The following is a 24,379-nucleotide window of genomic DNA, read 5'->3' as shown; positions in this document are numbered from 1 at the left end:
TAAATCGTTTAATAAATTGGAACAAAAAGAGTGCCAAGTGTTTACAATACATTTCTAAAAAGTCTTAAAAGAGGTAGAATTTGGTTTGATTATTTTCCAAGTCTCCAGAAAAATAGGCGAATAATGATATAGAAAAAATATTTGAATTTCCATATTTCAGAAATTATTAATTCAAGCAAAATGTTGAATTTTTGTTTGAAATAATGAGTTGGACAAATCCTTGTGAAGATTACAACACTTTCGCCTGAATGATTACGACGGATAGGCCAAACTAAGAAAAAAAATAAAATTACGAGAATCATACGCGAACAATATTAGACTGTATGTTTGATTTGACTGAAGAAGAGACGAGGAAGATGTATGGCTCCAATAGACGATCTTTGGCAGTTTTACTCCCTTCACTTTGCAATGAAGTTCGAGCGCTAAGAAGTGACTGATATGGCTGAAATAGACAATCTTTGGTTACTTCCAGTGCGACTTGCAGTTGGTTTCGTCCACAAGACAGGAAGCAGGCCGACGATTTGTGAAGATGGTGCTCGGTCCAGGCTCCGCTGCTTATCGTAAAAATATGTGACATCTTCACTGTCACCGTGGAGGTTTTGCTCGCTGGATGCACGATGCGCCTGTGGACTCGGGTCAGGTATGACTCGTAGCCGGCTGTTATTAGCTTAGCTAGTCGCTGCTTCGCTCGCTGCGCAGGGCTCAGCTGATTCGCTGCAGCGGCGCAGACTGGCTGAAAGATGTTGAGGCCTTAGATGTCAGATTGGCGACGGTGTGCTCGTTCAACAAACCCAGGTAATGTCATCCACTGTTGGTGCTTTATTTTATTCTGGTTCAGTAGACGCTGGAGGCGGACATTTGTGTAGGTTCATGTGATATTGGTTGAACTTGACACAATGTTTTGGTGTGCATCTCTTTTCTTTGTAAGTATCTTTTACATTTGCGTTGAGCATAGCAACATTTTTTATATATATATTTATTTGTGTGCATTACTGTTGAATAGCAATAACATAAGTAATTTACTATTTTTGGTTTGTCTCTTGTGGGGTTACTGAGGCAAAAATGCAGAGGGTTGCAGAGCATGAACTCTTGTGTCTTTTGACATAAATGGCTTATAGCTTATTAAAACATACACTCAGGAAGTTAGCATACCAATATAAAAAAACTGGAGATTCCCTGCATGATAAAGTCTAAAAGGGATACTGTGGGCTACTTCATTTTATGTGTACAAACACAAACACACAGTAACAACATACTAAAATGGAAACGTTAACCAGTTAACCAGAACGTGGAAATTAGATCTGCAGTAGTAAATTAAAGTTTTTTTCTGGTTAGTTCACAACTATTAACAGAAAAAAGTCACCATAACCTGATCTTGCTGTTAGGAGAGGAATGATTTGCATAAACACCAATTGAAAGATGGGGGCAAGTGAGACAATTTGCATACATTTAATTGAAGAAACATTATGTTCAACACCTTAGAAAACCAAAAGGTAGTAAAACGATAATATATAGTATTTTAGAAGGACGTATTTCTAATTTTAACTCCGTGGGCCTCAGCTCAGATCTTTTCATCAACCACATCACCTCAAAAGATTTCAGCAGTAATATTTCAACAGGTATTCTGTGCAGACATTTGCAAAATCTACAACAGTCATTTGTTTCTATTACAAATACTACTACACCAATAGATTTGATTGAACTTGGGTGACAAAACACTTTATATATTGTTCAGTATGGCACTAGAGGTATTCAAAGTTTAATGTAATATGAAAATAAGTTTGAAATGTTAACTTTACAATGTAAGCATATTAGATAATCGTACCTAACACTGTCTGCAATGCTGAAAGTCTAAATTATTTAGACTAATATGTGTATGTCAGCATTTTAGCTCTCTATAATGGGCATCATATGCAATTTTAAATATTCCGATGCTAGTATTAGTTGATAATTGCATATCATTATGTTATTTAACAGTAACTAACAATATCTGCTATGTAACCAGCAGCTTATTGTCCTTTATACATTTTTTAATTGTTAGAACTCACTCAGGTTTAGAGATTTCTTCTTGCAAGTCAGATAACAGTGGAGTTTGGTATTTGTTTTCTTGTTTCCTGCTATTGGCAACAACAATATTATTCTTTCCAATTGATATTTACAGTATTACTATGTGCATGAGAAAGAAACCATCAGAAGTCCAGATAAATAGTTTACGTCTGCAACCTGTGCTACGTTCTGTGGACATGACTGGCAGCCATATTGGATACAAAACTCAGGGCTGTTCAGGGCTATGCTAAAGTTAGCTTTGGCTACTACAATGCTATCAATAGCTAAAGTGCTACTAATAGGAATTATAACTCCATTTAATAGTATTTATTACACTAACAATAATAATTGGGAACTATATGCTATAAGCAGTTCCTTCTCTCATTCACTTAAATTCTAAAATGCTAACATAAGATTGTTTGCTTTCAATAGTGAACAGTAAGTATTATGCTAGCATTAGCATAAAACTAGTATAATACTTAAAACTTAAAATTTTGTAATATTTTTGCTTTTCCTTGTCCCTACTACGTAAAATAATATAACAAGATATTAACGATAATAAATGATGTCATATAATAGTGAATTGAAACTGTCTCCTTTAGTTCATTTGTATTGGTTTTTTCTCCAAAGTGTGCTGCTGGAAACATTTGATAAAATGCTGCAAGTACTTGAATTTTACTGTGTGAAAAATATACAAACTCTGGGCAAACTCCTAAGCCCCGGTGCCACTAGCTATCTTGTAGCTAGCTGTATTTTCGATGTACTTGTAGTTCATTAAAAATACAATAATTCTGGCCTTTTTCTGACATTTAAACCGAGTTTTTTCAAAAGTATCCACTTTGTCTCAATCCCATCTGCAGATATGTCCTCGCAGCTCCAGGTGTTCTCCTCCCCCTCTGTTTCCTCCAGTGCCTATTCTCGGCCAAAGAGGCTCAAAGTGGAGAACCCCACTTGGGATGTCTCCAACCGGTTGGCGGACAGCGGCTACTATCAGCAGAGCCCTTCGCAGGCAGCTGCCCCCTCCACTTCTGGCTCTAACCTTGACCTGGTGTACAACTCCAATCAGGTCCATCCCCCTACAGCCGGCTCCAGGGAGCAGACGGTGGTGCGAGCTGCAGACAGCACAGGAAGCGTTCGTGGACCTGCTTCCTCCTCCTCCTCTTCCTCTTCCACCTCTTCCAGCCGGCACATTAAGGATGCAGGGTCCTCCTCCCAACACTGCGAGCTTTACCAAAAGCAGAACAGCTTGAAGAGGAAGAGCGAGGAGGTGGACAGCAGCGACAGCGTACAGATACTAGAGGAGCTTTCGGCGCCTGTGGCATCGAACCGCGCCGGCGGCGGAGGGGGAACCACCACGGCTCAGTCCATAGCTCACTCCACCTCCACCACCAAAAGTAGCAACTCCCACAGCGAGGGCGATTACCAGTTGGTCCAGCATGAGATCCTGTGCTCCATGTCCAACAGCTATGAGGTGCTTGAGTTTCTGGGGCGGGGCACCTTTGGGCAGGTGGCAAAATGCTGGAAGCGGGGCACCAATGAGATAGTGGCCATTAAAATACTGAAGAACCACCCGTCTTATGCACGACAGGGGCAAATAGAGGTGAGTTTGTTGTGCTGAATATCTCAAATTTAGCAGTGTTGATAGATCGCTTGATCAAATATTTGGTTTTTGAAGATTTAATTTTTGGAAAATTTAGATTTTTCCACCACTGCTCTCATTGGATTTCTATAGTTTAGAGTGATGTCAGCCTTAAGGGCAGCATTAAAACATCACAAGCACCTTTTAAAGCTTCTATTTATTTGGACTTTTAATTCAGGTCAACTCTATATTAAGTACAGGCTATGGTTTTTTTAATTTTAGTTATGAGAATAAAGTAATAGAAAATAATCTAAATAATGCAAGGAGTAGTAATTTTATGAGAACTACGACATGGAATATAGCAAGTAATTTAAATGAGGATTGTTGCGCATTGTGCTTTGGTATAAGTTTTACAGATAATACTTAATAGAAATACTTAGTCTTTTACACATTGACATAGAAATTATGGAAATAATTTGAACAATCTGACAATACTTTCATAACTGATAATAAATAGAAACATAAAATTTCCATTTTGTAGAAAGAACCACACTGACTGAGCTGCTTTTGTCAGATCTTGACATGAGCTTTTTCTTATTAAAACAACTTTTTTCTCTTTAGACTTTTTAAGCTAATAACATGACTATATTCTCATAATTAAACTAAACTTCTCACAGCCTGGTCCTAGTAATTATTTTGTAATCAAGACCTTCTATGAATCTCTTATCCCCATCTTTCCTCCACCGACAGGTGAGCATCCTCAGCAGACTGAGCACAGAGAACGCAGACGAGTTCAACTTTGTCCGCTCGTACGAGTGTTTCCAACACAAGAACCACACGTGCCTGGTGTTCGAGATGCTGGAGCAGAACCTTTACGACTTCCTGAAGCACAGCAAGTTCAGCCCTCTGATGCTGAAGTGCATTAGGCCCATCCTGCAGCAGGTCGCCACAGCACTGATGAAGCTGAAGAGCCTGGGGCTGATCCACGCCGACCTTAAACCAGAGAACATCATGCTGGTTGACCCTCTGAGGCAGCCGTACAGGGTGAAGGTGATCGATTTCGGCTCTGCCAGCCATGTTTCCAAAGCAGTGTGCTCCACCTACCTCCAGTCCAGATATTACAGGTCAGGAATCTGATCCACACCAAAGGTTTCTTTAAGTTCTGAGTTAATTCAGTCTGTGTGTGAATAACTTGGTGTAATTGTGTATATGCAGAGCTCCAGAGATTATTCTAGGTCTCCCTTTCTGTGAAGCGATCGACATGTGGTCTTTGGGGTGCGTCATTGCTGAGCTGTTTCTGGGATGGCCCCTTTATCCCGGTGCATCAGAGTACGACCAGGTCGTCTGCACCACCTGCACATGCTATGCACTGTAAAGGAGTTTTCATGTGATCCTGACCCATTCAGATCATTCAGGTTACATATTCTTTCAGACTGAGGAAGATTGGGACAAATCAATTTGTAATCAACAGAAAAAAATGGATGTTTTTTTGTTGACAGAGGGAATTGTATTAAAGATGACCTATTATGCTTCCTTGAACAGGTTAAGTTGACTCTGTTTTAGGACCTCTTGTCACTTTGATTCCAAATAAGTTCCCCTGCAAACAGAGGCATAATTGTACAAATTTGCATCTTTGAAAAGCAGAAGTAGAGCTTCCTACACAACCAACAAGAATGCAGCAAGTGGTTTCTGGATGATAAATCATCAATAAAACACTCGTCTTTTCCATGACATACAGTGGAAAAACCAGCTGACCACATGTCCTGGAGCTCAGCTTGGGTTGCTAAGTAACGGTGCAGTGCCCGTCTGTTGTGACCTAAGAATTGGGAGGTTTTTGAAAGGGCTTGTTTTCCAGACACAAGAAAAACCACACCAAAAAATTGATTGGTCTGTTTTTAGAAGGAGTTGAGACCCAACTAGAAGTATAACATGCAAAATGTGAATTTTGCATAATAATTCTCCTTTAAACCTGTGGGTTGAGCTTTACTGTTTGTTCTGCAGATCTGAATGGGTCAGTTGCACAGTGTAAAAATGTACTACGCCTGGAAATATTTCCACCCTGGAAAGTTTTCCACATTTTATGTACTTGGGGTGGTTTTGCATGACAAACAAACACAAAGTAGAGCATAATTGATGTGGGGGAAAAACTTGTAATGTGTTTCTAAAATCATTTTGTTGCATGCATTTGTATTTAATGCCCCTGAGGAATGGAATAGTACTACCTTTGACTATGCTAGCGTATTGTTTTATGCTGTTAACCAACTTTAACCGTATTCTTCACTGTTTCTTAGTCATTATTATGCTGTTTTTCAGTAAGATTCGTTAACAAATCTTACTAATAAAACAGCTGTTTTTTTATGTGCTGAGATTGAATTACACCTTGTTGATTTCTGCTTACTAGTAGTTACGTGACTTTTGAAGACAGATTGTTTCCCAGGATATCAGAGTAAAGGGGCCTAAATTCAATGCACGCCACACTTTTCAGACATTTGACAATTTATAGCTGTAACTTGACTTTTCACATTTAAAGTTTGTGGTTGTAATGCAACAAAATGTGAAAAACTTCAATGGGCACAAATATTTTCACAGGGCATTTAAACTTTTCACACAAGCATCTTCTACATTTTTAAAAAATCTTCCTGTCACCTCAGTTGTTTTACATTTTGTTTCTCCATAGTATAATATTTGACAAATTAACTTAAAAGTACATTGTAAAAACACAAACTCTTAAATAATAAGAAAAAAATAACTTGCGTGTAACTTTTCAGCAAGAAATATGAGCTTGTTTTAAGTGAATAATTTCTTAAAATTGATTTTAGTTCCACTGGCAGATTTTTATTCACTTATTGCAAGAATTATTTCTCATGTTATAAAAGAAAAAATGTGCAACTAAAACTATTAATGTACTAAGATATTAGCACTTGAAATTAGACCAAAAATACCTTGTAAGTCTTTGTGTTTTTGCAGTGTGAGCAGCTTTTAATGTAAAAAATGAGACTGCATGTGTGTAAAGCTTCCTTGCACTGCTCTCTCCCCAGATCCGGTATATTTCCCAGACTCAGGGTCTCCCAGCAGAGTATCTGCTGAGTGCAGGAACCAAGACGAGCCGTTTTTTCAACCGAGGCCCCGATGCAAGTTACCCTCTCTGGAGACTCAAAGTCAGTGCTTCCACTGAGTTTTTTCGGCACAGTTTAGATTTGTCTACAATATTTAGGAGTTCGTCTTCTTCCCCTGCAGACACCTGCTGAGCATGAGGCAGAGATGGGCATCAAGTCTAAGGAGGCAAGGAAATACATTTTCAATTGCCTGGATGATATGATGCAGGTATAAATGTAAATATATGATGTGGTCATTGAGTTTCGAGTTGCCAGGATTGCTGTGGGATATTTTACAAATATTGACTTTCCTGCAGGTGAACATGACCAGCCTGGAGGGCACGGACATCCTGGCGGAGAAGGCCGACAGACGGGAGTTCATTGACCTGCTGAAAAAGATGCTTACTCTCGACGCAGACAAGAGGATCACACCCATGAAGACGCTGAACCATCCTTTTGTTACCATGACTCACCTGCTGCACTTTCCCCACAGCTCACAGTAAAGAGATATATCAATTTGGATATATTATAAACTTGTTTTGCTTGCGGATTTTTACAACTTTATTTTTCCTTTTCATTTACCAGTGTCAAGTCTTGTTTCCAAAACATGGACATATGCAAACGCAGATGCAGCGCATTTGAGAACGGGAAGAACATGTTTGCCAGCAGCAGCACTCCGAGCGCAGCCGCCAACCTAACTGTCACATTCAGCAGTCAGCTTAACCAACACAATCAGGTGGGAACGTCCGAGCTTTTAATCTGCATCATGTTCTCACACAATAACGCCATTTTGTTCCCACAATCTTAGAAGTACAGCTAAAGACAACTTGTCTAGAGTTGGAAATGTTACATGACCTTTTAAATAAAGACAAGTTATAGTTTCTGATCAATATCTACTATAGGAAATTTGTCATTTTTAATCAACCATTTTTTAAATTCATATTTTTATATTTTTAAATAAAGAAGTATATGATTTTCTTCAATGGGATGTTGGTATGTCTGAATATTAGTTTCCAACCTAATGACAAGAGAAGTACATATGTAGCAGTTTAATTATGTTGTGGAAATTAAATACAATTATTTCATTTAAAAATGGAACATCTACTAAAACCAGCTATTGTTATTATATCTTTATTTAAAAACATTAGTTGTTTTCTTTTATTATTTTAAGAACCACAGAACTCTTGCTCATTCACAGGGAAAGCATCCCCATAGCATCATGCTGCCACCACCATCTTGCAGTGTTGATGGGATTATTTATATTATGTTTAAACATTTAATTTGAGCAGGAAGACCATTTACCTAAACATAAGCCAACTTGATGAATATTTATTATTATTATTTTGCAAGGCGCTATATATTTTGTCCTCATCCATCTATGCAGTAATATTTATTTCTCTGTGTTGCTGTGCAGTGCCAGCTGATGTTTGGGAACATTTTTCTGTCGTGTCTTTCAGATGGCGTCCACAGGGGGACAGTCTCTGTCCCTCAGCAGCAACGTCCCGCTGCTCAACTATCAGCCGGGTCTCTACCAGCAGGCCACCATCAACATCCCGGGCCTGACCCAGCAGAGCGTTCCTCTGCAGACCCGACCCACGCAGCTCTGCGCCCAGACAGAACCGTTCCAGCAGACACTCATCGTCTGCCCTCCGACCATCCAGGGTGAGAGAGTTTTGGATTTTGAAGATTAAAATATTTTTCTTCACCATTGCGCTCTAGTTCAGAAATAATTTGTTTATCAAATTATTTTTATTAAAAGTGAAAACACAGTTTATATTCCTCTGACAATTATTCTACACCTGAAAAACTGAAGTACAATTGTTTGTAATATTCATCCTAACATTTAGTTTTATAAACAACAATATATCTTTATTCATAGTTTGTTTCTTTAACTTTTGAATCACTTCTGTATGCACTTTTGAACTCTAGAAGCTTTTTTCTTCACAATTTGAAGATGTTCTCCTTTTAAAATTTGTTTCTATATTCTGCTATTTTTATAACTATATTCTTGTAATTACTCAAACATTCTAGTAGCCTGACTAATACTCATTCGTACAACTCAGAAAGGGTGACTGAAAATCCACTTTTTGAAAGTATTTTAGGTCATTTGTAATTTCTTTTTTAGAAAAGAAAGTGAGAAATGCTGGGATATACTTATTTTCTCTACCTAGGTCTCCAAACCACCAATAAGCCTTCTGGTTACCCAGTAAGAATGGACAGCTCGGTACCATTGGTCGCTCAGAACCAGTCCTCCCAGTCTCTCCACCTCCAGCCCAGCATGCTGACACAGGTAAGTCACCCTGCCTTTCAGAACCGATGTGAACTTCTGTGTTTAACTAAATGGGTTTTTTTTGTTTTTTTTATGTGAATGAGCAGCAGGGCTGGCCGGCAGGAACGCAGCAGATCCTCATCCCTTCTACCTGGCAGCAGATGCCTGGCATGTCCATCCACAACCCGGGCCAGGCCGTGGTGCCCGACTCGCCCGTAGGCGCTCCAGTGCATGACGGCCAACAGGCTGCTGGGTGGAGGTAGGTTCAGCTAAAGACTCTGCGATGTACGAGCACATATAGACACGTTGCAATGTGACGTCACGTGCACAAAGTCCCGCAAAAAAACTTGTCACCGACAATGACTGTCAACATAACATGCTAAATCTTAAATGCATGCGTGATATAGAAAAGAAAAGGGGATGCAGTGCTTTGCTTCTAACTGCAATACTTACATCTACACTTTTCTTTTTGTTAATGTTCTACTGCGGTAATGCAATAGTAAAATGGAAAGTGAAATAATCGTCTTTTAGCCTTCCAGCGTTGTACGCATGTGGCAAATTTTCCAGATCTAAACAATGATATGCAACTTGTCTATAAAAAAAGTTGTTTATACATGTTTTTTTTTCTTTTCCCCCCCAGGGGTCGTCATGGTAACCAGTACGATGGCGTCAGCCAGCAGGACTCTGGCGTCAACCGTCATGCCGGCGTGCAGAACCACAGCTCAGGGGCTGCTCACGCCAGATCTCAGCAGGGCAAGAGGTCAAAGGGCCGACATGCAGAAAACAGAGCCAGGTGTCTGAGTAGAATGAGAATTTTACTGGATTTAAACTCACAAATATATACAAATCTTACCAATAAATCAGAATAGTATTGATCAGTAGATATAGATTAATTACACACAGATGGATGTTTTCAATCCTTAATTATGAGGATTTTCTGTTTACAGATAAAACAAACAAAAAAAAACATTTAAGAATATTACATGAGACCAATAGTGGTGGTTTATGATGTGGGCTTAAAGTTTTATCACCATATTTTGTGCTGCTATTGTCATGACGATAAAAGCTACAATACGATCTCTTTGTTACCTGGTTGTGGCTGCGTGACACAGCAATCATACACAAGTCTCATAAAGAAGTTTGACTTAAATTACTAAACTGCACTTTATTCCTTTTGGAATAAAGTATTTTTAAAAATTTAATTTTAATAAATAATTTGGGGCACATTTGCAACTAAATATTCATGTTTTCAATCACGATTTATGTAAAATCGGTAGAAGTGTGCTTTATCCATTAATTTAGTGCTTTAAAGTGCTTTTTTCCAAATATTTTTGATGCTTTAAGATTTTATGGCTCCCACAGTCCAAAAGCATAATTTTTTAGAAAGTAGACAGGCAATGTTTATACTGATAAACTGATTTTTCAAGAAAATACCAAAGAGGTCCAAGGGACAGAACAACTGCATTGTGGGTAACAAGAACAGCTTTAGTCCTTGTATCTGAAAAGTTTTCTTGTTGACAACGCGTCGCTCTCTTTATCCTCCCCTTCAGACTGCATTCAGCTTCCACAGTCGTCCACAGCGCTTCTTTCCCCGGTGACCAGTCTCAGCCCATCGTCATTTCTGACACGCCGAGTCCCGCCGTCAGCATCATCACCATCCACAGCGACTCGGAGGACGAGGGCGAGACGAAGGTCATGGCTGCCTGGTGAGCTGAACTTGAGACGTAACCTTCATAAATATGCTTTTCAAGATCCATGTTTTACATGAACCCTCAAATATCCAGAGACAGTTTTGTTTATTTTGAGTTTAGGACTCCAAAGCCAAATGATGTGAAAAGTAAATGCAGGGAATTGGAAAGTGTTATTTTCGATTGAAACCAGGTATTATCATACATCTACTTACATTTCTGGCAAAAAAAAACGTTGAGTTTTTTCCTAGTTTTTTTTTTTTCCAGAAATTTCAAGCTCAGAAATTTCCTTGTTTTATTTCTAGAAAATTTCTGAGATTAATTTCAAAATTTCAGTTTTTTGCCAGAAGTGTACTTCTACTTTAGTTTTTTTTTTCTATCTACGATGACCCAAAAAACGCTTCAAAATGTTTGAAAAGTGCTTGAATTCTCCTGTGAGAAAAATATACGAATCTTGTAAATGGTGCTTCAAACTTGCAGCTCCGGAACGAGTCAGAGAACAAATGTGATCAGCTGTGTGACGGTGCACGACTCCCACGACTCCGACTCTTCCAGCACCAGCAGCCCTCTGAGCCCTGAGACCAACTCCCAGCCCTCCAAGTCTCTGGCCGTCGTCGTGCCCTCTGTGAAGCCTCAGCCTGCTGAGAACGCAACCACCAAGCCAGCAGCAGCCCCAGGTCCAGATCACCCTCATATTTCTGTTATTTATTAAGAATACACCCTTTATTTTAAATCTTCTAGCTACAGCTGGCACCAGCTTAGGGATGGGTGACAAATAGATTTGATCAATTAATCAAATTTTTTGATTTTTGGAAAATCTGGATTTCTTTTTTCTCATCTTTTTTCACATACTATTTTTTTTTTTGACGAGCATATTTTACAGCTTCTGTTTATTTGGATTTTGAATTTAGGTCAACTCCATGGCAAAGTATTAGATTTATTTAATTGAAATACGAGGATAAAGTTGTAATATTTGGAAAATATAGAAAGTCAATTTTGTTTACAACACAAAAAATAACAAAAAACTAAAATGTTATTCTGGTATAAGTTTTACAGATAATACTTAATATTTTAAAACACTAACATCAAATTATTATCTGTAGAAGGACTTTGAAATGATTATGCAAACAACTGAGTCTATTTCACACAAACTGCTATAGTCACATCAGATCCTGATAACTAAGCTTTTTCTCATTTATAATGTTTTCCCAGATAAAATTCTGCCATTTTCTGCTAATATTGTGTCCATATTGTCATAGATAAACAACCTCATCTCTGTACTCTATCTTACAACTCACACAAAGGATGATTGAAATGAAAGACAATTTTGAAAATATTTTTGATTTAGAAAAATTGATTAAATCGGATCTGGTATAAATAAGATTTTATTTTTAAGCCATATTGCCCAGCCTCTCAGTTTCCTCTCTGGCTCTGCACCAACAGATCCTGCAGTCGGAGCCTCCGCCAAGTCCAAGAAGGCGTCGGCTCAGTCGTCATGCCGAACAGGAGATTCCAGCACCGTTCGGCATCAGCGCGCAGCATCCAGCAGAGCTCAACCTCTTAACCTCAGTCAGGTACCAGCGATTACAATACCATCATCACAATTACAAAAATATGCACAACCCTCAAGCTTTGTCATGTTAAGTAAATTATTTTGGGAAGATTTTATGTGATCCACAACACAAGGTAGTCCATAATCTTAAAAAGGAAAAAATGCCATCCATTTGTACTTTAAAACCCCTAAATAAAATTGAATTAGGCTAATTAAGAAATAGGCCTGTCATAATAACAAATTTTGGTGGATGATAAATTGTCCCAGAAGTTATTGCGATAAGCAGCATGCTTGTTTTAAGACCATTTTCAAGATGTGCAATGATAACGCAAGCACAACCTCTCAAAGAGCAATAAACTTTAATTTCGAAAGAAATTTTAACACCGTAACTGGAAGACATTTTAAATACCCCAAATAAATAAAACAACAGATGCAACAAGTAAAATGGATTATGAAGTCGCTGTAAACAAAATTGTCTTAAAAAAATTGAAACCAAAGCACCAGTCAAAAGGCTTTATTTGTGTTTATTTGTGTAGCACTTTTCAGCCACAAGGCAGTTCAAAGTGCTTTACATCATAAAAAGCACTATGAAAATAAAAACAATATAGTCACCGCTTGAGAAACCAGTAACAAACATTAAATTTGTCATCTACTTCTTGGTAGAAAGAGCTAAAGAAAAAAATTAACAGTAAATCACACAAGTAAATCAATAAATCATGCAATTGGAAATTATTGAGCTTGTTTTTAATTTATGTATTGCGTATTGTGACAGGCCTACTGAGAGAAGCAGCTTCCCATCTAAATCAGTTCGTTATGAATTTCAGGTGCAGCAGTCCGTGATGCCGTCTTCCCACAGTCACACAGGAAGCGGTGGCTCCCTACGCCATCAGCCCACATACCCGCCGCCCATTTCCTCTCACTCCTCCTACCGCCTTCAAGACGCCGCCCTTTTCAGCTCCACACCGAACCTGTACACCTACCCGGCCTCAGCCGCCCTGGCCTCCGTGTCCCAGGCCGTAGACCAAATGCAGGGCGGCCGGCCGAGCGGCGCCTACTCCTCCCTGGCTCTACTGCAAAAGAACGTGGGTTTGGCGCTCAGTGGGTCTGCAGCCGGTCAGTACAGCAACCCTCAACCCCAGCCTTTCCACCGTTCCAGTGCTGCTTACCAGAGAAAGCTTAACCAGTTCCCCCCGTACCTGTGATGGCTACAGCAGCACTCTCCCATAATCAAACTGGGGCTGGAGATGAGCACAGACCTCGTTTCTGTGCTCTTAGTTTAAACATGACTCCATTTTTATTTTAATCTGCTCCACTTTATTTCTGCTGCATCACTGTGACGAGCGGCGCAGCCCAACCGAAAGTTATCCAACATCCTGAGTTGCAACATTTCATTGAGTAAGAGGTCTGTGTGCTGCCTTTTTTTTTTTACAGTATTTTATTCACAAACTCAGCTGCCTTATAAGGGCAGCTTCCCTTTTTTTTAAAAAAAAATATGTAACGTCTGCACATTGTGGTAAGTTGGATTAATTTGTTCCAGTAATGAATGTAGTGTGTATGTATTTTAACTTTTAATCGAAAACAAAAAAAGTTAACATACTGTGCTGTGTACTGATGTGTCAGTGTTTTATATGTGACTGAATACAACCCTTGGGGTCAAAGGTTAATTGTATTGAAAGATGCCGTGTGTTATGGATGAATTCAGGACTTAAACATCCCGTAGAGGCCACATTATGGGAGTAGATCTCAACAGAAATTTGTAACCGGTTCTTCAGTCAGATTTGAAATTTATACAAGTGTTCATTTTTTTGGAAAAATGTTCGTTTTGTTTTGTGAAGTGGTGTCTGTGAAGTAAACTGTCCAAACGTCTTAATTGGGTAGAAGTCTGTGGGGAAAAAAAATTACTGCATTTGATTTGACGCAAACCTGACGATGACAATTAGCTAAAAGATAAATTAATGTTCAGATGTTGCTGTTTCAAAGTGAAGCATCAGTTTGTTAACGTGATGGCTGTCTGTTCATTAATGTGCAACATTAGAGAGAAACACAGTGATCCTGGACCTGTATGTATGCAATAAAATCTCAAAAATATAAATCTGCCTCTGTGATTTTATACTTAAAGGAACAGTTCAACATTTTTTTCTTATAGTTAGGTTCTGCAGTAAATATCTTACCTGTGGCTGTCATCTAAGTCAAATATATCTGCTGCAGCTCTGCACTGGTGTATTTTTCTAAACATTTCTTTAAAGTTTAACATGTTGAAATTTTTTTCTCTGTAATTGGTAATTCATTTCCATACTGAATTGAAGACTGGGAAGTTTGTGCATTTTGTTTCTACAAAGAATTTTACGTGAATTTGGAGTAAGTATGAATCTGTACAATGGCGTATTAGGGGCATTGAATATTTTTAAAAAAAAGTAAATTTCCTCCAAAAATAGAAGTTTTGAGCTTAGATGTTCCTAGAAAAAAACTTGGAAATTTCTGAGTTTGAACAGAAACTTTTGGCAAAAATCAACAGTGATTTCAAAAGGACATTAATGAAAGTGTGTAAAAATAAGTATTGAACAATAAAGCCTCACTTAAAAAAACTAATACATTTAACAGAGTGAGTTTACAAATATGGTTTCACTGATTTTCAATTTAAATTGTTACAATTGTTTTTGGGAGAAGTCGGTTAATGGTAGAAAAAAACCAATAAATTTAAACTTGTATTTAATACACACAAAAATGCATGTGTATCAGCGTATACAGAGTAAATCTAGAATGTTGTCAGTTTTATAATAGAACAAAAGATTCAAATTTCATTAAAAAATGCACTAATTTTTAACTTAACATGTTAACTACAGGATTAATGCAGATTTCTAAAGCTTCATTTAGCAGTTTGCTTCTTTACACAAAGAAAACAAAGCCATTACAAATATTTAGTTGTGTTTTGGTTGATAAATGTTTATTTGTTGTACATTTTAAAAAGCCAAAACATTCTGTTATTATAAATCTTATTTTACAATCGAATCGAGGACAGCACAACCAGCAGCAGGATCCCAAACGCTCCATGTGGACTTCTTTTTTTTCTTCATGCTTTTAAAAATAATAATAATTAAAAAAAAATACCCAGAGAATTTCACAGAAACCTGAATAGTTATGAGGAACCAACACAAGGACACCCACAGTAAATAAGTGCAAGGCATTAAAACATTCAAAATTAAACGGGTCAATAAATAAAATCCATCTTCATCCACATGAATAAAAGTATAAAGAAGTTAAGCTGCTGTTAGAAAAGTCAGAGCTTTAATCATTATGAAAGAAAATAGACATGTTGCATTCAGATGCAATTTATTTTTCTGTTCATCAAAGTAACAACCACTGGTAATATATTAATTTCTTTCTTAATTCTTTTTGTAATTAGCTAGTTTGGATGAAGAGCTATGTGATATATATATCTATTTGCATATATATATATATTTTACTGATGCAGCTTTTAGGAACATTAACAGGTTTTCAATCAATCCAATTATTCCTACTGTGACACTTACAGAAGAGCATCAGAAATCAATTTTAGAAAAAAACTCAAAGCAATGGCTTATTAATGAGACTAACTGTCTATATTACATCCAAGTAGCTCTGTTCTCTCCAACAAGCATATGGCTATGCAACAAATGTCAATATTTACACTGTATACAGACATGCTGGTGAAATGACTGCACCAGCCAACACAAACAGTACCTTCTGGGCTAAAATACATCATATACACACATTTCACAATTTAAGAAATTTATTCGGAAAAGACAAAATCCCCAAATTACCGTTTGATGTTGCACAGAAAGTACATCGTGTTAACTTTCAATGTTTGGGGGAAAAAAGCCAGTGATGGGATAAAACAAACAACAGATCCAGACTTGTCCCTGAATCAGATTTAGGAGGTGTGTGTAGGCGTGTACGGATGCGTGTGTGTGTGTGTGTGTGGAGGTGGGAAGGCGTCTGTAAGCTCTGTGCTCAGAATTCCTCGTGCACGTTTCTGGCGTAATCCATGAGCTTGCTGCCGGTGAAGTATTCGCTGTACCTCAGGATTTCTTCCAGCTCCAAGCGGTGGTTCTGGTTCTCGTCTGCAACTGCAATCATCTGCTTGGCCTCGTTCAGAGCGTTGTGCTCGTTCATCGGGTCCATGTACTCCTGGGAGACAGAGACGGGAACATTTAGAACACCATTTTTAAATGTTGAGATATTTGAGCAAAATTATAGAAAAGGAATTTTGAAAACATTGTCTGTGGTGACCACCATGGCCTAAAATTATAGTTATGCTAACCCTGAAACATTAGTGATAAACAATAATTGCACCAATACTAAAGTGCTATAGGAACATAGTAATCAGTGGTAGATAATGTTAAAGCGCTAGTGTGAGTTACTGCAGATAAAAGCATTTTATCTGCAGCACAGGGCCGCCCTTCTGTGACTCGCCTCCAGCTCATTCATGGTTACGATGCCGTCACGGTCCGAGTCGATGACTTCCTCAAACTCCTTCTTTCTCTCTTTGACCCAGTCGTCGTCGATGTCCTGCCCCTGCTGGTTCTCCACGGTGCCCACGGGTAAAGAGATGAACTCCGACAGGGTCAGCTTCCAGTCTCTGTCCTGGTCTGCAGGAGAAACACAGGACACCTTTAAATTACACTCAGCATAGCTTAAATCAGGGATGCACTGATTCACTTGGTTCACTTCTGATGCCAATATCTAAGGCTTAGTATCGGCCGATACCTATCCGATACAGAAAAAAAAAGCTGAATTAACAAAAACAAAAACAATAGATTGACTACCTTGGTCAAACAAGTAAAAATAAATTGCAACAAACCTTTCAAATGGTTCAGAAAGTGTAAATAGGAATTCTAAATATAATGTAAAATATCTAATAAAACACAACATCGCTCAGAGCATAATTTATAGAATTAGCCTGAATACTTCTGCACATTGTCACTGACATCTGAGCTAGATTTTTTTCCGATATTGGGACTGATACAGATATTAGTATCAGATTGGTGCATCTCTAGCTTAAATTATCCTTCGTTATACAGTAATTATTAAAACCAGAGCGCATTTCAACATCTAATATTTTAACTTAATTTATTTATAAAAACTGAACCAGTCAGTCCTTTACTAGTGGTTCGAGGTTCGAGCCAATCAGCACTTAAAGTAAAAAATAAAACATCTAAAAACATTAAAAATGAGAATTTTTAAAGATTGCACAAGTCTGGTTCCTTGATACCAAAACAAAACAGCCTTTTACATTTAATTTCCCCATCAGTGTTAGCTCCAATGATGACTTACAGCAAGTTTATGTAACAAAGATTTAGAAAATGTTAACATACCCAAGTCTCGCACTATTTCCTTCACCATGTATCTGAGCATGCCTTTGCTGTGCTCAGGGTGGAGGAAGGAGAGGAACTCCTCTTCATCCAGCCGCTGGTCAGCAGGAGGATTATCGGCTTGAAACCAGCGGTCCTTTAGGCTCTCCAACACCTCCTGAGCTGCAGGGATAAAAACAAGAAAAACAGTTTATAACAAAGATTTAAAGCCTTTCATCATTTAACACCAAAGCATTAAATCTACTTACTTTCCTCGTCCAGTTTCAGCTCTTCCTTCTTCTTTATTTTATCAGTAACTTCTGTTTCATTAAAACCTTTGCTGGCGAGAAACTTGACTTTGTACTCATTCCATGTTACGTAACCTAAAAACAGCAAAAACAAACAACTATTTAGCTCATGAATACATTTTAAATATCTATCAATCTGAGACTCTCACCGTCCCCATCTGGATCAACGGCCCGGAAACTGTTCTTGTTCTCCTCCATGGCCTCCTTGAAGTGCTCCTTCGTCTTCTCCACGATCCAGTGCTGCATCTCCTTGGCACTCACACTCCGATCCTTGTTGACATCGACTCTGGAACGAGAGAATTCACAAAAGAAAAATCTTAAGTCTTAACTTTTTCCTAAGCTTATAAAACAAAAATAGCAACAATGGGAACAAAAAATGCCCTTCCTGGTTCAGAGGTATAAGAGTTTCATATCAGTTTGTATCGATAATATCTGAAATACTGCCAAATTGGTGGTATGACCTTTGCTGTTTTATCCACAGTTTTCACTCTACACTGTTTATTTTTAAGCAGCTATGAGGCACAGTGGCGAAACCTTAAACTGCTGCTGTGCCAGTTACTCAAAAGGTTGTTACTAAGTAACCAAATAGTGAGTGAGTTGTTAGGTAACCAAAGAATGAGTAAGTGAGTTAGTTAATGTCACTAACCTGGCCATTAGAGGTTGTGCTATTAAAGTTTTCCCTCTGCCTACATCTCCCAGAATGCCATGTGGCTTTGGATCAGAGTTCAGTGAATATTCTATTGACATCACCATATGTCTATATCAATATATATTGTTATTGATTTATTATCCAGTCGTAGTCAGATGAATAAAACTTTGCAGGGTTTGTATACTTTAATCATCAGAATAAAATCGAATTAGTTGCCGCCCTCGCTTGATTGCATCTTTTTACATCATCATCACTGCAATTTGTCGCTGTTTCTTGCCATGCTGGTCATTTTACTACCTCAAATATTTGACGTTAATGTGGACGCTCCACTGTCAGCAATTAACTGTGTTTGCCTGCTTCTATAAACCTGTTTAGTCTGTCGAAATGGAAAACATAAAAATTTAAAGTATAGGACATGAAAACCATGCAAGACAGAGGAGCAGTGCCTATCTATTTTATATCTCTTCTTTCTGTTGGTCGTTCCACCATCTTCCCTGTTTAAGACACTCTTAAATTCACTAAAAGTTCTCCTCACAACTTCAAACATTTTGTCATATTAGGATTTCTCTTAAAGTCTAAGATGCTTTGTGAATAAATTTTATCTTACCCAGGTAAAACTCCAAGAAAATTTGTCAAGTTTATTTGTTCAGCACATTTCATCAACAAGACAGTTCAAAGTGCTTTACATGATAAAAACACAACACAAGCAATTATGAGACACACAACAAACATCGCATTTTGTCAAATGCCATCATCAAAATCCCTAAGAAATAGTTAAATTAAATTATTACAATTTGGGAAATTCAAATAACTGTCCTTAAAAGAGGCCAGTAGAAGCTACTTTTAGTATTTTTGAGAATACAGGTCCTAAACTAAAGTTTCTTTGGTTCAAGATTTCATCACTTAACTGTGTCATAACTGTGTCAGTTTTGCAGAGGTGTAACACACTAAGAAAACAAGACAACTCACACTGTAGAGGTTTGAAATGCTAGTAGTTATTAGAAGTGAAACATTACTTTGTTTGTTTGCTCTGCAGGTCATTCTTGGACTCCAACAAAACAATTCTTTCTTCAGAAAAAATGCACAAATCTCATTTAATGGCGTTATCTGTTAGAAATCCATGGAATCCATTTAGGTTCAAGATGCCATCAAGTTTCAAAAATGTGTCTTTTTTTCTATCTTTGCTAGACTGATTTCAGCTGAATTTAAGAGAAAGTTCCAACTTTTTTTTGTTTCTAAGTTGCCACATTAATTAAACGTGAACCAACACAGCTAATGCAGACGTACGTGTGTGGTTACTGAGCTTGCTCTTTAAATTTTTCTCCACCATCATCTTCTGTGCAACATAAAGAAGGCCTGAAGCGAGCAGAACTGTGACTCTGCATTTACAAAACCACAGAATTTCTGCAGTATTCCAACATTGCAACACACCCTTAACTAGATTCCTTGCAGCATTTTTGGCTGTATTACAGTTTTTATGTTGTATAACTGACCTTTCTGCTGTTTTTATCTTATTGGTTATCTTTCAGCTTCCATCGCTGATTACCACCATGAGGGACAGTAAAGGATACTCTTTTGTTTCAGTGTTGAAATATTTAGCAATTTCAGCCTTGACCTTCAGCGTTACAGCAAATTGATCTTATCACGTCTAGCTCAGGAGTGCAGAGACTCCAAGCTGACTAGATAGTGCCAGAAATAAATTTCTTACTTGGTAAAAATCTCAATGAGCTTCTTCCTGTTCTGCTTTGGCTCTGAATCCTCTTCAAAGTCATCCATCTCTTTCCCCAGGAACACTTCCTGATGGAAGTCCTTGTTAAGGTGGCCATCCATTTCCATCTTTAACCCATTCAGGTGGTCCGGTGGAAGGATCTCGTTCTCGTCCTTAGTGGCCGGAGACTTATCCTTGGAGGATGACATGTTGGCGGGACGCGCGTGTACATCCAAAGTTAGCAGAAAGTAGAAGAGCAGAGAGAGAGCCAGGAGGTTCCTGGACCACAGATCTCGGCAAAGAGCCATGATCGCTTCTGGAAAAACATGAAGGCAAAAGCTTAACCAGATCAGCTTTGAGAAATTGAACAAAAAATATATACAGTTTTTAGAAAAAAAAATAGAATCATCTCTAGACATGCCTCAGAAATTTAAATAAACTATGGGTTAAACAGAATAATTGTGATTAATCAATTACTGAAATAATTGTCAACTAATTTTGCAAATTGGAGCTTACAGACTTAAAAAGGGCCATTTGCTGAAAGAACATCATACTCAGAGCAGCAGTTAGGCCAAAACTGGACAAAAATATAAAGATTTGCTGCTTTTACCAGAAAAAAATCTAGATATGTTCTAACTAGAACTCCTAAAATGGACTGGTTTTAGGTTCACCACATTCAAATTTTGTAAAAAGAAAACAAACCAAAAAAAAATAAATCTTAACAATAATTAATATTTGCCATCCAATTATTAATCCAAAAATAGTCAACAGATCAGCCTTGAACTCTATTATTAAGGCAAGCAAAAAAGGGGCTTATATTTTCACATGTTAGAAGTATAAATATATGTTTTTGCTACAGATGTACGCTTTGTTACAAAAGATACATCTGTAAAGGGTACAACTGTAAAGTAAAGCTGTTATTGCATTTTAGACAATAAAATGTTAATTTTCTTATTTAAAAACAGTTTAATTATTTGTTTATTTGCATGTTTTGTGTATTTCAAACACTGGAAGGATCCACATCTGCATTTATCTGGTTAATCGTCAGAATAATCAATAACTAAACTAATCGTTAGTAGCAGCCCTAAAATAAATATCCCTTTAATTCCAGATCAATATTTGAAAAAAAAAATAATAATAATTTGCTTTTATTTCAAAACCTCTCCTCCTGTGAGTTGATTTGAATTCAGAGTGCAAGTAAATTGTAAAACTAGATGGTAGACTCTAGGCGGGCTGACATCACTCTTAACTGCGGACACCAATTTTTCCAAAATTTAATCATCAAACAGCTAAATAATAAATTTTCAGTCATAAACAACAAACAAGAGTTCAGGAATACGGGTAGGACAGGTTATTATTTCTAAAATGTGTCTGTCTAGTTGCAGATAGACATTGAAATAGTATTAATTCAATTTCTCCAAAGTTTATAGTTTTTATTAATTATTATTATTTTCCTTCAGAAAGCTGGAAAATAATTCATATCTAATTCAATCCAAAATCTACGGCTGTAAAACTGAAAGTGCTTTAATACATTCAAAAAGCTATAGGTGCAAAAAAAAAAGTATTTAAGTTTTCTTTTCTACACAGGTAGTGTTCAGCTTTTCATAAAATAGTTATTTATATAATTTCATTTTTGTAGATTGTACATTCATCATTGATCAAACTGTTGCCACAACTTTAATGCCGCATTCACGTCTGTTCGGAGTTTTCTGTACCTCAACACGCCCACTGGAAAATCCCACTTGTGAACCCTTATTCAGACTGTCTTAGAGACGGGAAAAAACTTAAACAAACAAACAAACAAAAAAAGCAAAAAAAAAAAAAACAACAACCGTGAAAATAAATTTTAAAATCTAAATACTCCGACCGTATAGGTTTTAACTAAGTAAAGACGCCTTTAATGTCTTGTTTGTGGTCTAATTTAAATCAATAATTGATTTTGAACATTCGAGATGTGACGGGTTTTCAGCCCAATTCACAAGGTCAAAACTTAAACTTTTCCTCCTACTGTTTATACAGTACTGCAGTAATAAACAAGCACAAAAAGAAAAAAAAATTGTAGCACGCAGTTCGAATTAGTTTCACCCGTAAGTGAAGTACAATCGTGGTCACTAGCTACTACATTAGCGCCTTCTCTGTCAGCAAATAGTCTCAAATATCCACCTGACACTAAAATGCCATTTGCAATGATAGTAAAAGTGACTTTCAACGACTCTACGGAAGACTGGAAACACATCAGCAGCTAGCTAGCGTTAATGTTTGATAGTTCCACAGACCTGCGGTAAGTCAGTCAAGATGTCACTCTGCGATGCCGGAGTTAATTGATCCTCCGACCCAAACCCTCTAAAAAGTGTGGTGCCGTTCGGTCCACGTCAACAGAAAAGACACACAAGAGGAAGCGTGAAAAATGGTGTCGATTTCCCGATAATTTCCCAGGTCAGTCAGTTGAACTGGTTAGCCGCTAACACTGTTCTAATGAATTATGTAACCACTCGCATTCTGAGCTACCACTTCCGGAACAGCATTTCAAAACAAAATAATGGTAAATTTGAGTTCAACAATTTGTAAATGGTAGTATAAATGTTAATATGATGAAAACTAACTATGTGCCATTGAAAAAAGATTGCGAGACACCCTTTATTGAATTTGATGATAGTTTTAGCTCACATGGTTGTTTACGGGCCCAGGAGGCAAAGATCTCAGACAACTGTCATCTGGCCTCAAGTGGGTATTTATCGTTTTCAGTTTTGTCCAGTAGTAAGAATTTTGATTTTTGTTGTTCTCATGACAAATTCAAATTATTGAGGTTTTAAGAAAGACAAAACAAACTGGCAGCATTGTTGGAGTTATTCTATTTTCGTCAATGTTTGTTACATGAAAGCATCAATAAATATTAATAAATTCAAAAATATGGTTAAATACAGTTAGTTTGTGCACTTTACTGATACAATTCTCACTTATTTATGTGACTGGTGAAACTGATGTTGTTTTTCATTATTTTTATCATAAATAGTTCAACAAAATATTGTCATATCGTCCAACCCTATTTCAAATTTTTAAAAATAATAAAAATAATATCTTTGTGTTTTGTTAATGAATCGTAAAATGAATGAAAATAAGTATTAAATTGAAACATCTTTGAAATCAACATTTTCGTTCTCTGTACCTCTGTAGAAAATAAACTTTGTCCAATTCATGTTCCTTTTTTTCAGTAAAAGAAGTGAAAGACTGCATTTTTTTAGTGGCTAGAATGTGGCTGTTCTAATTTTTCTTTTTTTTTTGCCAGTTGTTTGTTGATTCTTGCGTTGTGTGTGAATTGTGAGACAGTTATTTTTTTTTTTTGGGCATGTGCACCGACTGATGGCACCCTTTGAATTTCGTTATCCTTGTGACAATGACAATAAAGATTCATCTTATCTCTCTATCTTATCTATCTACTCTTATTTTATAATATAAAACTACTTCCGGTTTTCTGTTGCATAGGCGAAACTTGAAATTGTAATTTGTACAGCTTCCTACTACGTTTACCCAGCTGTGCCAGCGAATACAGGAAGAGATGACGCAAAGTGTGGCCGGACTGTACTTCCATTGGCTTCCTCTAGATGTCACTATTTTCAAATTTAATGCCATAGGAGCAAACAGACAAGCTGTCTGAAATTACACGTTAGAAAGTGAAAACCAATACACAAATTATTCCAGAAGCATTTCATTTATGCAAAAATAAAAAATTATTGTATCTGAAAAACACACATAATTTCCTAAAATTAGAATTATATTCAGGGAAATTTATAAACTGTGTGTATTTTCTAGAGAAAGGTCAATGAGCACCATTAGGGATTAAACATAAGGGCTCAGGATGGAATATGCTCCCATGTGGATCTCTTTGGAAGTTTTTCTGAACTTGTGGTCACTTAAAACTTTATGTTTGTTTCTATTTCCATCCCAGATCTAAACACAAGAGTTTGAAAGAGTAAGCTAATACTGAGCCAAAATGACAGATACAATAATTCATACAAGCAACACACATAACTTTATTGTCTGCCAAAGAGCCTTCTCAACTCGACCATTTCATCTATGAGATAAAGCAGAGCAGAATAGGCTTATATGGTTGCCAGCAGAGAGAGGCAAAGCAAAAAGAGAGAGAGAGCGAGAGAG

General features: G+C 37.3%; 2 protein-coding genes across 3 annotated transcripts; one reads left to right on the top strand and one right to left on the bottom strand.

Moving 5' to 3' along the window:
- The first annotated feature begins 459 nt into the window (after positions 1-459).
- hipk1a (homeodomain interacting protein kinase 1a) lies at positions 460-14,321 on the top strand. Of its 2 annotated transcripts, none has more exons than XM_028010098.1 (16): positions 460-795; positions 2,907-3,646; positions 4,376-4,749; positions 4,841-4,964; positions 6,664-6,783; positions 6,863-6,949; positions 7,038-7,219; positions 7,306-7,456; positions 8,178-8,382; positions 8,892-9,010; positions 9,100-9,248; positions 9,630-9,782; positions 10,540-10,695; positions 11,158-11,354; positions 12,121-12,251; positions 13,054-14,321. In XM_028010098.1, the coding sequence occupies exons 1-16, from the start codon at positions 756-758 to the stop codon at positions 13,429-13,431; spliced, it is 3,306 nt and encodes a 1,101-aa protein (XP_027865899.1). In that variant the 5' UTR covers positions 460-755; the 3' UTR covers positions 13,432-14,321. The 2 variants fall into 2 exon arrangements, with proteins under 2 accessions (XP_027865899.1, XP_027865896.1); XM_028010095.1 differs by having other exon boundaries at positions 461-795; positions 9,097-9,248.
- An 828-nt stretch (positions 14,322-15,149) lies between these two features.
- sdf4 (stromal cell derived factor 4) lies at positions 15,150-22,707 on the bottom strand. The gene is made up of 7 exons (XM_028011183.1): positions 22,501-22,707; positions 20,225-20,540; positions 18,017-18,153; positions 17,829-17,942; positions 17,584-17,742; positions 16,682-16,857; positions 15,150-16,396 (listed from the first exon to the last, which is right to left on the bottom strand). Exons 2-7 carry the CDS (start codon positions 20,530-20,532, stop codon positions 16,220-16,222), a joined length of 1,071 nt encoding a protein of 356 aa, XP_027866984.1. The 5' UTR covers positions 20,533-20,540; positions 22,501-22,707; the 3' UTR covers positions 15,150-16,219.
- Positions 22,708-24,379: the final 1,672 nt, after the last annotated feature.

This window comes from Xiphophorus couchianus, chromosome 24 (genome assembly GCF_001444195.1).
Source record: "Xiphophorus couchianus chromosome 24, X_couchianus-1.0, whole genome shotgun sequence".
NCBI lineage: Eukaryota > Metazoa > Chordata > Actinopteri > Cyprinodontiformes > Poeciliidae > Xiphophorus > Xiphophorus couchianus.
This window is presented reverse-complemented; position numbering and strand designations above follow the sequence as displayed.

Bases quoted from the DNA above. Each gene is read 5' to 3' on its own strand.
- hipk1a (XM_028010095.1), top strand. From the start codon at position 756: ATGTCAGATTGGCGACGGTGTGCTCGTTCAACAAACCCAG. The intron at 3,647-4,375 runs GTGAGTTTGTTG...CTCCACCGACAG, and splicing joins CACGACAGGGGCAAATAGAG to GTGAGCATCCTCAGCAGACT. The intron at 4,965-6,663 runs GTCGTCTGCACC...CTCTCTCCCCAG, and splicing joins GTGCATCAGAGTACGACCAG to ATCCGGTATATTTCCCAGAC.
- sdf4 (XM_028011183.1), bottom strand. From the start codon at position 20,532: ATGGCTCTTTGCCGAGATCTGTGGTCCAGGAACCTCCTGGCTCTCTCT. The intron at 17,943-18,016 runs GTGAGAGTCTCA...TGCTGTTTTTAG, and splicing joins CGTTGATCCAGATGGGGACG to GTTACGTAACATGGAATGAG. The intron at 16,397-16,681 runs GCGAGTCACAGA...TCTGTCTCCCAG, and splicing joins TAACCATGAATGAGCTGGAG to GAGTACATGGACCCGATGAA.